At 47.7% G+C, this 15,126-nt stretch overlaps 1 protein-coding gene across 1 annotated transcript in view; it reads left to right on the plus strand.

Annotated features, from left to right (window-relative positions):
* POP1 (POP1 ribonuclease P/MRP subunit) overlaps nt 1-15,126 on the plus strand; it is a 437,201-nt gene that overhangs the window by 406,382 nt on the left and 15,693 nt on the right. The window contains exon 15 of the mRNA XM_086966044.1: nt 6,356-6,646. Coding sequence (XP_086822170.1) covers nt 6,356-6,646 — 291 coding nt within the window. The remainder of the gene's footprint in view (nt 1-6,355; nt 6,647-15,126) is intronic.

Below are 15,126 nucleotides of genomic sequence, written 5' to 3' on the forward strand. Positions count from 1 at the left end.
CTGCATCAAATGCTATATTTAGGTTGTAATCTGAGTGAGTTCACACTTTATTTGCGTCCATTTGGCGACACAGCTATCTGTAACATACAAACAAAGGCAGCCTGATCACAATCTCAGCCCAAGGCAAGAAGGCCTTTTTCCATAAATAAATATCTGTTTCCAAGTATAGTCAGAAGAGGCACTCTGCTGACATCGAAAGGTCTCTTCATGCTGGAGCTTTCACCCAGCAGTTGACTGATATCTCTGTGAGGGGTGCCCTGCTCATGACCAAGACTGGGGTCCTGCATTCTTACTAACCAGGTAATGGGGTTGGATAAGGGGATTCTTGGCAGAACATACACATGCACCCTAGACAAGTAGGTTAGGGTCTACATTGTAGGAGTACGCGGGATTGTTATATACTTTCATATATATGTTGTTTCAGCACGATGATGGAACTTTTTGTTATGTTCATTGTCATGATGCTCATTATAACTTTCATCTGCTTCTGTCTTATTTGTCATTGCAGCACATATATTCTATACAAGACTCATTTTGGTTCAATAAATATTGAAAATGACCCTCTGTGTATATTTCTCTGAGCAAAAGGGAGCACAAGTGTATGGGTAAAATGTCCCAGGTTGGTCACCTCGGTTCCTGAGGGAACAGGATTTTCGTGTTCAGCAGTTGTCAGAACTATTCACTCCCTGTGTAGGTTAGGGGGGCTTAAGATAGCACTGTGAGCTAGCTGGTCTATGGGATAACATATCCTGTGGGGGGCACGGAACCAGTCTGACACCAACCCACAGTTTATGTTGTCCACAAACTTGCAGTTCCTACTGAATAATGGGCTCAACCCAGGCTGTCATCTCCCACCTCCAGACTACGGTGAACCTTCACTTGCTAGGGTTTACTATCAATGTGCCGAAATCACACCTGACTCCCTTTCGGACACTCCCTTTCATCAGGGCTGTTCTGGACACAGTGCAGCTTAAGCCTTATCCTTCCGAGCGGTGTGTCCAGGATATTCAAACTATGATACTGATATTTCAGCCTCCATCCTGGGTTATGGTAATAATGACTCTGAGACTGCTGGGCCTCATGGCCTCCTGCATCTTGCTGGTGACACATGCCAGTTGGCATATGCAGGCTCTGCAGTGGGACCTGACGTTCCAGTGGGCGCAGCATCAAGGATATCTCTCTGACCTGCTCCAGATCTTGGAGAGAACTGTGAATGATCTGTAGTGGTGGCTAATGAACCGCGATTGAGTCAGAGGCAGACCCCTCTCCCTTCCCCAACCAAATGTCACAGTAGTGACAGATGCATCACTCCTGGGTGGGGGGGCCATCTGGGAAAGGTGGAGATCAGAGGACTCTGGACTGGCGGAATCCAGACTCCACATCAACATGCTAAATCTCCAGAAGATCCGACTGCCATTGAAAGCCTTTCTACCATCCATCAAGGGAAGGCTGATACAAGTGTTCACAGACAGCACCACCACCATGTTGTACTGCAGCAAACAGGGCTGGGTAGGGTCATGGACCCTTTTTAAGAGACGCAGCTTCTTTAGACATGGCTGGTGGTTCAACATCTGCTAGGTTCTCTGAATGCCAGGGCGGACAAACTCAGTTGTTGATGCCTAGCTGATCACGAATTGCGTCTCCATCCGAAGGTGGTGCAAGGTCTCTTTCTGCAGTGATGTGAGCCTTGGTTGGAGCTGTTCACCACCGCCAAGAACGGCAAGTCAGCAGTTTTGCAAGCAAAAGTTTCCATGGCGGCACTTGCTCAGAGACGCTTTTCATCTCAAGTGGCGTTCAGGCCTCCTGTATGCCTTTGTGCCCATACCACTCGTACCCAGAGTTCGCAAAAAGATCAAGAACAACCGGGCCCAAGTCATCCTCTTGGCTCCGGATTGGGCACAGAGAGTCTGGTATCCCGAGCTTCTGAGCATGTCCATGGATTCTTTTTTATCAGGCTGTCCCTTCAGCAAGATCGTCTGTCTCAGCAACAGGAAATGTTCTGCACTTGAACCTGTTCACTGCCCTCCTTCTTGCGTGGAGATTGATTGGCGATAGTTAACCGCTTTTGACCTTCCTCCACAAGTCTGTAATGTCATCTTGGCAGCCAGGTGTCCTTCCTCCAAGTCAGTGTTCACCTGCCTTTGGAAATAATTTATGGCATGGTGTGCAGAAAAATCTGTTTATCCCCTTTCTGCCCTTCTTCCTGAGGTTCTGCTTTTAATTCTTTCTTTTGCCCAGCGGGGCTCTGCTCTGGGCACGCACTCTTAAGGGCTATCTATCTGCTTTTCTTCCTTCAAGCGGTTGGCTGATCAACCTTTTTGTTGAAGTCCCCTATTGTACATAGGTTCCTCAAGAGTCTTACTCATCTCTTCCCACCTTCACCATTCATTGTTCCTCATTGGGACCGTAATTTGGTTTTAACTTTTTTTGATGTGCGCTCCTTTAGAGCCTCTACACAATTGTCCCCTCTGGATTTTTACCTTCAAAACAGCCTTCCTTGTTGTAATTGCATCGGCCCACCGAGTAAGTGAGCTGCAGGCCTTTTTGTCTAAGCCATCTTTCCTCTCAGTATATTAGGACAAAGGGGTGCTTCGCGTAAGGGCTTCCTTTCTACCCAAAGTGGCCACCCTTTTCATGTAGGCCAATCTATCACCTTTTCGTCCTTTTATGCTCCTCCATGTCCCTCTAAGAAAGAGGAGCAAATTCACTGTCTGGACCCAAAAAGAGTATTGTTGTTGTACCTTGACCGCACATGAGGTCTCTAAGCCCATAGAAATGAATGGGAATGTATTCCTTAATTGTGGATCGCAATTTGCGATTCGCAAATAAGGAATATGTAGGAATCGCAATTATTATTGCGATTCCTACATACATAGCATTTTGCGAGTCCATAATAGTGATTCGCATAAAATCACTATTAAGGACCTGCAAAAAAGGCTATTTCAAACATATGCCCTATATTTCCTTGAGCACACATATATGATGTGCTGCTGCAGAGGAATGATGATGTTGGTTCACTGCCAGACCTTGGAGCATTGAAATATATCAGGAGTCAGTCTTCAGAACAGCTTCTTCTTTGTTGCATCTATGCTGTAAAACAAATCTGTTAAACCCATTGAGGAAATAAACATTATTTATGGAGCATGCCAGAGGTGGCGGCACATATTGTATTGTAACATTTATGGAGCACTTCCCACCGTTGATGAGGGCTCAGAATGTTCCCATTTGCATCTGCTTCCTGGCACCCACTCAGATTGCGTAGCTGATAGGGTGGTAAATTGTAATTTATTTAACCTTCGTCCATAGCGCAGCCGCGCCAAGCAGCATCGTTTCTTTTTTATTGTAGCAAGAACATTACGAAGAGGGAGTTTTTGGAGGCCACAATAGCATATCCTGATACAACTCAATAACTAGGCAAACAACAGTAATTGATAAGTAGAAGAACATATGGTGGGGTGCATCTTTGTACCAGGTTTGGGGGTCGTGTGAGAATAGATAGTTCAGAGGGAGACCTTGTTAGCCAATGTTTGTTCAGAAGAGAAGTGCCTTTTATAACTTTCTGAAGGAGTGAATGGTAGGTCGGGGTCTCAGAAAGGTGTAGAGGAGAGTTGCATAGTTGTGTGGTCAACCCTCGGAAAGAGCGTTTCAAGGCTCTGAATTACCAGCAGGAAGGAGGTGTTGCTCCTCTGACCCCATCAGCCACCGGAAAGCGTTAGATGGTTAGTCCCAAAAGGAGGTTTTCTTCTGATCTGATGCACATCTTTATATGCTGGGCAACTTACTTTAACATTGATCATCTAATGAACACTGTGCAAATCTGTGATTGGTTAAATGTAGTCGGGTTTTCTCCCGGCTGGGGCGAGTCGGGGTTTTCAGTCAAATAAAGCTTTTAGTGGAGCCAGGAAAGGTGAAGGGTTTGCCAGACTTCAGAAAGGCACTGACTTGAACATGTGCTGCTGTGTTCAGCTGGATACAGGACAGAAAGCTTTTCGTGTTTTTGGGGAGTGAAGGTAGGAGGTCGTGCATTGGGTGAGACTGTTTGTAGGATGGTATACCTACCCTTTTAGGAGTGGCTCATTACTGAAGGATGGCGTCATAGTGTGTAATGTTTGGATAGGCGGAGCTCAACAGGAAGTATTTTATTTGAAGAAGCAACTCAGAAGCGATAGAGACCCGGCCACTTGGGGCTGTTAAACAAGGTACAAGCATGCAAGGTCCATCCAGAAGCAAGCCAAAGCACAGTTTACTTTAGTCACTGGGTAGAGATAGTGCGGTAGGTGGATTTGCAGAGGCTGCCCCCGAAGGCCGGCCCCATAACCGACATGAGCCCCGCAACAAACTAGTTTTTGGTGTGCTGAGGCACCCAGAAGTGAGAGAAGCACCTAGCAGCGGCCGCCAGGAAGGCGGCTTCCTCGGCCAATGGGGGCCGGAGCGGGTTTCAAACTCCCCAATGGGGGGAACCCACCAGCAAGGCGGGAAAGACTCAAGGGGATAAAAGCGCTGCTCCCCCACGTAAGCTCCTATCATCCTGGAGCGGGGAGCAGGAGCGGGGAGCAGCAGCGGGGCTACACGTTTTTTGTCCCACCTACCCACACCTAAGGAACAGCAATGTAGTAGTTCTGAGAAGCAGGCAAGGCGTTGGCGAAGAGCTACGGGGACAATGGTTGGTACGGAGGCACACCGAAGGGTGGTGTGCCGGAATAGGACCACTCACTTTGGGATGCCTCACGGCTGGGTGAGTTGGTCTACCAAAAGGGGGTAGCAAACAGAGACGGCGCTCGAAGCCCAGCCCCGTCGGATGGCAGGGCACAAAAGACTCTGAAAAGGTAGCGAGTTGTGGCCTAACTCCGGGACAGAAGCTACGCCCACGCAAAGAGAGCGCAAATCCAACCAAACAAAGAAATGACCCAGAAGGGACAAGAAACAAGACAAGCCTGCAAATGAGCTAACCAACGAACTATCAGTCCTATTTGCTAATTGGCGATGTACATATGATTTATGGCATGTATGACAAAATGCATATGATTTATGACGCAATTATCACAGTTCACCAAGGATGATTTATGACCATGGCGTACAAATTATGCCAAGTATATACATGTATTCCTAATAAAACTGCATCCAACAAATGACCACTACAAGACACAATTATATGTTGACTTATTCATTCTGAGGAACGCAGTGGGGGGATGTTGCATGTATTCAGGTGTGGGCACAGTTTGGGGGTTATGTGCTCATACAGGCAACTCCATAACACCAAACTGAGCCGGAGGAGCCGTGAAGCCATGTGTTTGTTAACGTCAAAAAGGGGGACTCGCAGAAGGCCCGGTAATCCAAATGGCAATTTAGAGAGTGCGAGATGGGTAAAATGAGGCCAATGAGCGAAATAACATTCAGGGACATCTTAAGGATTTCGGGAACCCTGGACCAAAAGTATTTCGGGGCCCCTGTACGGAACAGCTTTTAATTTAGGATCAATTTCAGCTCTTTCAGGCCCTCTTCGGCCAAGTCACCGACAGTGCTCACTTACACTAGTCCAAATTCTAAATATGTTTACATCTAATATTTAATGTTTATATCTGACATGTGTGACACGTGTTTTCGTATTATACAGCAGCAGCTCACTAATATTATTACAAATAATCGTTATGACCTCTGCCCATTTTTCATATGCGAGGTCCTGTTTTGATCTAAAAGAATCTTTGTTTATGGATGTTGGATGGTGTTGAAAAACAAACAATTCGCAGAAAAATGTCTCTTATAGACTCCCATCCATCACACAGATTAAACAAAATAAACAAAAGGAAAACAATATTTAAAAAAATTGTTTTAAAGAATTATCCAAGGTCATCGGGCCAAGACACTGCAAAAACAGAGATGGCTCCATCAGGGGCCCCCTGAAAGGCTGCGACCCGGGGCTGGAGGCCATTTTGCCCATGACTTAAAACGTCTCTGACAACATTTAGAGTAGCAAAGAAACCTGGCATGAGCCGACAGCCTAACAATCGTTTGTAAGCGTGGTCGTTTTGCTAGCAAGAACCGAGACAGAGCAGCATTCTTGTAGATTCTCTTTCACATGCAACAAATCCTATCTGACAAAAATGGTGGACAGGTGTGGGTAGAGTGCCTCCACAGGTGAAAATAAGCATACTGAACCATGCTTATTTCAGTATACTTATATCTGACTTAGAAGGGGCGTGCCACCTTTTGGATTTTCATGTAAGTTGACGTGCTCAAATGTTGAAGCAAGTGTGTGAATAGAACAGCAGGTTACCAGGAGTTAGTGAGAGGTGTTTATGTCCACGAGAACTAAAGTCATCATGAAGTTTTAACTTATTCATTTTTGCTTTTATAGACGGCCACCTGCCAAGAGGACCAATTATGTTAAGCATGGTTCTGTTGCACCATTTCTTTGTCCGTGGAAACAATTAACACAAGACTGGGAAGCACGCAACAAGGCTGAGGCAAAGGCTAATATGGCAGAAACCCAGAGAAGCAGATCCACTGAAGATGAAATGCCCGTCTCCGCTAGCCAGACCCTTCTACCAGAAGACAGTGCTTCTGTTGAGATGGAAACAATTCAGGATAGCGCATCTTCACAAGCTGCAGACACGCATCAACAAAGCATCTCTTTCTGTGTGGTCCGGTACGTATTTGTTGATACAAAACCTTTTGCAAGTATGACATAATTTCTTGTTTGTCCTACGACGTACACTTGTGTTGTAGATGTGTGTGCATCTGTTTACCTAATTCCATGCCATTATCTACGCAATTTCTTAAGTTTGATAGGTGTTTTTAGATGTTATTAAATGTGTAGACCCCTCTTTCTGAGGCTCGAAACACGTACGTGAAATGAGAACCTGGTTTGTGATTCGATAAAATTTCCATGTTTTCAGTAGATTACTTTAAATAAGTCAGTCTGGTAACTCCACATTACTGTGAAACAATATTTTATAATTCTACCAGAAATGCAGTTACAATTCAATGTCTATGCCAAAATATACGGAGCCTGAATATCCAGTTGCCAAACTGTAAAATGAAGACATACTGTCATCATTCCATCAATGTCTTTTATTTCTAGTTTTCTCCTTTACTGCTCTCTTCCTGCCCCACCACCACCACCACCACCACACATCCACCACCACCACACATCCACCACCACCACCACACATCCACCACCACCCACCATCACCCACATCATTTCACGTGTATCTGTCAGTTGAAATCCTGAAGAACTGGGTGTGCGAATTCAGACTCGTCAGCCCACTGCTTCTCCTAGGGTCCAGAATAGACAAGCCAGCTCTACAGTTGTAGCTCTTTCAACCATAGTCTTTTGCAACACATATTTTACACCTGATTACCAGTCCATTTTGTTTGGGTTTTTCTGTTAGCATCCTTTTTTGTGATGCAAGCTTCAGGTCCAGTAAACATGTATCTGTAGTGCAAAAGCAATTTAACAAAAATGTTTGAAAATCTTTAAAGCAAAAGCTCTCGTAAAGGCTTCTTTTATCTGAGGCAAAGTAACAAAGGCACCATTGTTGGTAGATTGTATCTACAAGACACGTCTGTGCTTATCAGACTTCACTGAGCATCTCCTTCTCTGCAGCCTTTTGGAGCTCCAAGTCAACGTCGAGTGCAGACAAGCTTAGGCCTGCTGAGCTTTTGCATGCAGATAGTTCCTTTTGGATGTCTCTGGATGGGCAGTACTTTGAAAAATGGTTCTCTATTCACTGCAGACAGTATTTTGATCCTCTGCCCGATACCGGTCTCATGAAATGTTAATAACAAACTTCTGTGACACTCAAGAGTGAAATGTTACATAGTGCTCTCAGGTCACCATTTGGGGTGTCTCTTCAAAAAGCACCTGGGAGTGCAAATTGCTGTGGCAAAAGATTAACACGAGGTACTTATCTTTGGTAATGCTCTTTCTTGTGGATACTCTAACACCGATTTCTCACCATAGAATATTCCCTAGGCACCGGACTAGATCTGGACATTTTTACACAGCTGTGCTCCGCATTGGCAGTATTCCGCCCATGTAAATGATGGAGCAGAGCTGCATACAAACACCGTCAGTTCCCTGCTCGACTCATTCTGCACCCTTGGATGCCGAGCACTAAACAAATGAAAGTGCGAGTGTGGAAAACTCTAATTTGGAACCTTTTAAGATGTCAAAAGGAGTCCTCTTCATAGAGCGGGTGGTGAGGATTCTGTGGCTAGACAGAGTGTGATCGTAGATAAGGAAATTGTTCTTCTGATCGATACTAACTGCACATTCCTCACCATTTAAATAGATACCAAAGCAGTACCTCCCAAAGTAGTCTGGTGAGTGGGCTCAAACTAAAAAGTCTTCCAGGACCGAACAGGCAAAATGTCCTTCATATCGGAACTGGCTGTGAATTCAGTAGTGCTTCATGAAAGTGTGCAATAATACCTGCGTCGCCGCCTGACCGATTTCCAGCACAGGCACCATCTGTGCCAACACAGTGGCATCAGCATTTGTCTTGGTGTAACAAGCCTTCACTACTTTTGAATTCTGCCTTCTGGCCAGTGCGTAGCAGGTCTTAATGCAGGGGAGTGTCAGGGGAATGACAGAGTCCTTTTTCTTTACCTTTCTTTGCCCCAGATAACCATACAAAGAGCTGATCATCCACCCAATAGTCTTGGTGTGATCGCTATAGAAGCTCTCTTGGGATCCAACTTATGTAGCCTGCCCTCTGAAACTTTGGGAGTGTGAGCTTTTGCCCAACATGAAACAGTCACAACATTTGGAAGAAATTACACCCTAGTCCTCAACACTAGCCTGTCTGGAAGTAAAGGCGGGGTAGGGTAGCTGCACTGAGAGAGCCTTGACTTCACTCACAGCCAGAGCTGAAGTAACTGCGACGCAGAAGATAGTCTTAAGAGCTAGGAGAAGAAAAGAGCACCTGTGCTTTGTTAGAAGGGAGTGCACATTAGAAATGTCAGGACCAAATTAAGGTCCCACTGTGGTGTTACAAAGGGTCTGGGAGGATTCTTGGCAACCCTTTCAGAACTTGCATCACAACAGGTGATTTAAACTCTGACAACTGGTCCAGCAACCGCAAAAAAACGAGAACTGACAAATAAACTATAACAGTGCCCAATGCAAGGCTCTGCTGTGCCAAAGACAGAACCGATAGTAAGACATCAAATAGCTTAACTTGTAAGGGTTCAATGGTGTGGACTCCACACCAGGCTACAAATTTGTCCCAGGGCCCGGCATAGATGGACTTTGTTGAAGGACGCCTGGACCTGAGGATGACATCCACAACCTCAGGTGGCAGATCAAACACTGTCAGCTGCAGCCACTCAGTCTCTACAAATGGAGATGTAGGTAGCACAGGTTCAGGTGCAGAAGCCTGCCCTGCTGCTGTGACAGAAGATCCTCCGGCACTGGTAGCCTGATGCGAGGACAAATGCCCATGCCAAGAAGTTCTGTGTAGGACCCTCTCCTGGCCAAATCTGGAGCTCTTAGTATGACTTTTACTCGGTTGGCCCTGACCTTCTTCAGAACTCGTGTCAGGAGAGGCAGATGTGAAAAAGCATATGGTAGTCCCGTTCTCCACTCTCACCTGAATGTGTCTCCTAGAACTCATTCTTGGAAACTTCCCTTTGCAGGAGTGTTGACATTGCGCATTCTCAACTGTGGCAAAAATATCCAGCCAGATTCTCTCCTGCATTGTTGGAAGATACCCTGCGCCACCTCGGAGTGCATTTGCCACTTGTGAGCTGCAGTGCTTAATTTGTGCCGGTGCTGTCCGGGGCTTAGCACCGGCACTTAATTGACAGGGCCGGGTCTACACTGCAATGCTGCATTGTATTAATTCTGATTGCTTTTTCTGCACAGTGTTTGCTTTTGTCATGGAACTTAACAGACACACACACACAGTCAACTGCTGACTACTACAGCACTGTATGATTGGGAAGCCAGCCCTGAGCCTTCTGTCATCATGGTCACGAGGCATGACTCGGGGGAAACTGTCTGTGTGAGTGAGTGTGTTGTTCTTATCTTCTTGTGTTTCGTCGATGCCGGCTCAGGAAATTAAAAAACACGTCTGAGAGTGGTGGGTGCTGCTGCGGTGCTGGGAAGGCACCACCCGCCACCGCCACGGCCAGGTCAGGTCAGACGTCCGTAGTCCTAAATCCGTACACAAGCAGGTGGTGACAGTGGATGCCTGCAAAATGCTGCGCAGTGCGCTGCCGGTAGTACCGTACCTGGCTGGATGGGACTGGAGAGATAGTTAAAGTCCACAACACAGAGTCCATCGTCTGAGTGTCACAGTGTCACTCAGTCCGTGACCGACGACAACCATCCAGTGCCGTGTGTGTGTCCCAGTGCTATGTTGCTGACTGCTGTGCTTCTCGTCCGCAAAAGGAGCATCGCTGGTGCGGAGTCACTCGGTCCGGTGACGGTCCCCTCCCACTGACTCCCAGTCCCACGCACACACGCACTGACTGCACGGCGGCCACAGCAGCACAGACTCACTCACACTCAGTCAGTCAGCACCAGTAGGTAGTTAGTAGCTACTTGTAGACTCCGTCGTCGGCCTCGGCTTGGCCACAGTCGCATCTGGGAGCAGTCTGCCTGGCTGGCCTGCACTCGGCCCACCCAGTGGAGAAAAAATAAATGGAGAATGAGATTCATCATGAATCAACTCAAATTCTGTAGCCAGTGTGAATGTCTCACTCATTGATGATCTCTCCAGTACTGTTGATGTCTGATACTGTGTTAATGGCAATGGCATCATGGCGTCATGAAGTCCGTCCTTAGCAGCACTACAGTGTTCTCAACTTCTCGGCCCGGTGGGCGGGTCGGACTCGGAACACTGAATTGGGCTGGGTTTCACTTTTAGTTCTGGGGGGGGGTGGCCGGGGTTGGGGCTGTGCGGCAGGAGGCAGGCAACATGCGCAGATTTCATTGCGCATTGCCACGCCCAAGCATACCCGCATGGCCGCATCCCACCAACACTCGTGGTTTAAATCAAAGCCACGGGCCACGGCCTTCAAGTACTGTGTGTGTAGCGGTAGCCAGACTGTACCGCCCAGCAGTCAACACACAGCACCGTCCGTCCGTGACCCAGGTGAGGCACGCACCGCAGCCCGCAGGTAAGTTGGCATGGCACCTGGTAGGCCTTGCAGTTGCCGCCCGCCAATCTGTTAATAAAAACAAGCTACTACTGCGCAGTGCAGCAGCTTAAAAGGCAGGACTGTGGACACAGTCTCAGACTGACTGCCAGTGCCCTGCAATCAGACGTGTGTCCCGGCGGGACACTACTTTACCGTATTTAATTAGTACCGGCGTTAGCTTAGTAGTGTATATAAGTACTGCATGTAATCGCAGTGAACTGTGAGTCGCAAAATCGCCACATGCAGCCGCGGCCTGCCCCGCAACGGTCATAAAATCACGATGAAGCCATGCTGCCGAGAAGGTAGATTCATGATGCTGAATGAATCTCATGCATCCGAGACTACTCGGTTCTAACTTCTAGTTTTTTTCCTCAATTTGAATTTCATGGTGGGATGATGATTGGGATGGGAATGATCTATCTTCTATGTTGATGGCGTGTTGCCAGCCCGGTGGGCGGGGAGGGAGGGAGTGCCGGGAGAATGATTTGGGATTTGGTAACTGGTTTTGACTTTTGGTTCTGCGGGGGTTGGCGGTTGGGGTTGTGCCTGCGCAGTTTCATTTGTTTAGATAGATCGTAGATTGCGCGCATTTGATTTGCCACGCCCCTGCATACCGGCCGCACACCGAGTCATCAGTCAAGTGATCCATCACTGCTCTTGCTGGGTCCGGGCGGTCGGCCATTGATCCAACAACAACTCTGACTTCACCACCATAGCAGTAGCGCTACCCGATGTTGGTCACTGGTTGTGGTTGCTGGCAGCAGCTACTTAGTAAACTGTGTCTGTGTATTGTACAGTAGCCAGCCCAGTGTGCGATACTACAGGCGGCCGTGGCGGCCGCGGTAACAACAGCACCATTGATGCATTGCACACACGAGCGTTTGTGCACTCAAGGGGTGTTTGCAGGCTGAGTGCAGGGTGGGGGGCCATCATGGAAGTGTGGTTTCAGTTTGTCTTCCTGAGCTGTAGTGTCACCGGTTTCCTTGTCTCTACTCTAGCACACGGGTGAGGATTAAGAAGCGTATACATTAATTATTGGTGAGCCATAGCTGCCAAGGTTCCATGTGTGACATTTTCGTAATTTCAGTGTAATTATGAGTGACATTCAACAACTATGAGTGACACTTTCTCGCAAGCACAATCGAGCGTAGAAGACGATCGGAACATATATGGAAGGGCACTTATCTAGTATCCTTGTGAGCTGATTGTACAGTAAAATAATTGTGTAAATGTGCAGTATATTTTAAGTGTTTGATCTGGAGGGGCACAAACTGAGGATTGAAAACGTACCACAGTTGTTGTGGGGTTGGGTTTGCTAATAAGAATACATTTAAAACCAAAGTAATCCCTTTTAGCAACATTAGGTTCTGTGATATGCATGAAGCACGTTCTTCGGAGCAGGCACATTAACCCTTTACTCTGGTGAGTCAACTTGCACTGGGCAAACCTCTGATCTCTCCCAGGAGGAACATTAAACCCCACGTCCTCTTTGAATTAATGGAGTTAGTGCTGGGAAAATAACTTATGCTGCTTGGCCTGTATACTGCAGCCTGTGGGGTCACTCTCACTGCAGACAGCTGCTTAGAATGTGGACAGGGCTGTGATGTGCTAGAGAGAGTCGCCAGTCCGAAGAGAGCAGGCCAGCACAGTGACCTAGATGATTCTGACGCTCCTCTATGAGGAAGACTCCCTTGCTGAAATTCATCTGTCTTTTCGCAGTGCCAGTTGAGGATGGGGGCGGAGCTAATAGAGGGGGTGGGTGGAGCCTACTGAGGAAGTGGGTGGGGCCAGAGAAAAGTAGGTGTGGCCTCCGACAAAGATTTGAGCACCTGCACTTCAAATTTTACAAATTAAGCACTGGTGAGCTGCCTTGCGCTACCAGCTGAGCTTGTCTTCCCTGGCATTTGAAGATCTCCCCAGGTAGTTTAAGATCAGGAAAATGTTGTTGAATTTGAATTTAAAATATTTCTATAGCGCGACGTTCACCAGACGGTTTCTTGGCGCTTTAGGAACATGGAGTGCAGAGGCAGAGAGATAAACAGAAATAGATTCAAAAGTGAGTTCACAATGGAAAGGCTTGGCTGAACAAAAAAGTCTTCAGGCCCTTACGAAAGAAAGAATAATCTTTGGCCAGTCGTAAATGGGCAGGGAGGGAATTCCAAAAGGTGGGTGCCAGAAATGAAAATTTGGACCCACCCCATTTTTTTCTCTTAAAACGGGGAACCTGTAGGAGAGCTTGGGACGAGGACCGGAGCTCCCTGGAGGGAACATATTCCTTTAACAGGGCGGAGATAAAAGCAGGGGCAGTTCCCTGGCGTGACTGAAAGACCATACAGCCCATCTTAAAAAGAGAGCGTTGCCGGATAGGCAGCCAGTGTAGAGCCTTTAGAAGTGGCGTGGAGTGATGAGAGCGGGAGAGGCCATAGACTAGCCGAGCCGCCTGATTTTGCACTAGCTGGAGTTTCCTTAGACTGTAGGCCGGGATACCGTTATATAGGGCATTGGCATAGTCCAACCGGGAGATCACAAGGGCAGACATGATTAGTTTTAGTGCCAGAGGGGAAAAGAAACGAGAGACGGTGCGGATAGTGCGGAGGGTGAAAAAACAAGAAGAGACGACAGAGCTAACTTGTGAGTGAAGGGTGAGAAGGTTATTCATTCTTATGCCAAGGGTCTTAACTGTAGGGGAGGGAGTGGGAGAGGGCCCAAAGGAAGAGGGCCAAAAGGAAGAAGTCCAGGGACTGGAGGAGCCACCCGTGAGAACTAGCTCGGTTTTATCTGGGTTCAACTTCAAATGGTTGTGGCTCATCCAATCCCTGATGAAAATCATAACTGTTTGAAAATTAGAAATAGAGTGAGGAGAGGAAGAAAGATTAAAGACGAGCTGGAGGTCATCTGCATAATTGTATACAGTGACCTCCAGCTGCTGGAGTGCAAAAATGAGAGGATAGATATACAGGTTAAACAAAAGAGGGGATAGAGAGGAACCCTGGGGAACACCACAGGTGATCTTAAGGGGAGTTGATGTGAAATCCCCCAGCCGGACTGCCTGGGTGCGGTCCCGCAGGAAGGACGAGAGCCAGACCAGGGCTGAGCCCCCGATTCCCGCCGCTCTGATACGTGAAAGCAAGATGGAATGGTCCACCGTATCAAACGCGGCGGAAAGGTCGAGGAGTACAAGAGCCTGATGTTTGCCCTGGTCCATGCCCTCCCTGAGTTCGTCCTGGACCGACACCACAACGGCTTCAGTCGAATGCCTGGGCCGAAATCCCGCTTGACAAGATGCCAAGCCGCCAGTTGCTTCCACGTGAGCACTGAGTACCGACGTGATATATCGCTCAAGCACCTTGCCTAAATAGGGTAGCAAGGAGATGGGCCGATAGTTGGTTGGGGAGGATGGGTCAACACCAGGTTTTTTTAAAATAGGTACGATAGAGGCCGATTTTAGGGCAGGAATTACAACCCCTTGTGCAAGAGAGCTGTTGAGGAAGGTGATCGGGGGCTGAGTGCAGACTGAGTAAATCCGTTGAAGGATATGGGCCGGACAAATGTCGGCCGGGGAGCCCGATTTTACTTTGGGGAGTAATCCCAAGAGAACTTCTTCCGTCAGGGGGGGAATCGAAAGTAAGCAGGGTTGAACAGTGGGGGGAAGGGGATCAACATAGCTCGAGGAGGGGGGGGGGATGTTAGCTCCAGCTAACTCCAGAGGCGTAGCACTTCCTGACACTAGACCCAGGACCCCACCACACCCTGCTTGTTGCAGTTCCACATATCAGTGGTGGTGTCTGTGAGTGCCTGCACCAGCCTTGACTTGATGAATGGCAGAACGGTTTTCAGCGCACGTAAATGGCATGCAGCGCCAACAAATTTGTATGGAGTCTGGCTTCTGCCGGACACCAGAGTATTCTGGTCTTCGCCTCTTCCAGATTACCTCCCCAACACAGCAGTGATTAATCTGTTACCACTGTCAACACTTGA

Source organism: Lissotriton vulgaris, chromosome 4_1 (assembly GCF_964263255.1).
Source record: "Lissotriton vulgaris chromosome 4_1, aLisVul1.2, whole genome shotgun sequence".
In the NCBI taxonomy this organism is placed as follows: domain Eukaryota; kingdom Metazoa; phylum Chordata; class Amphibia; order Caudata; family Salamandridae; genus Lissotriton; species Lissotriton vulgaris.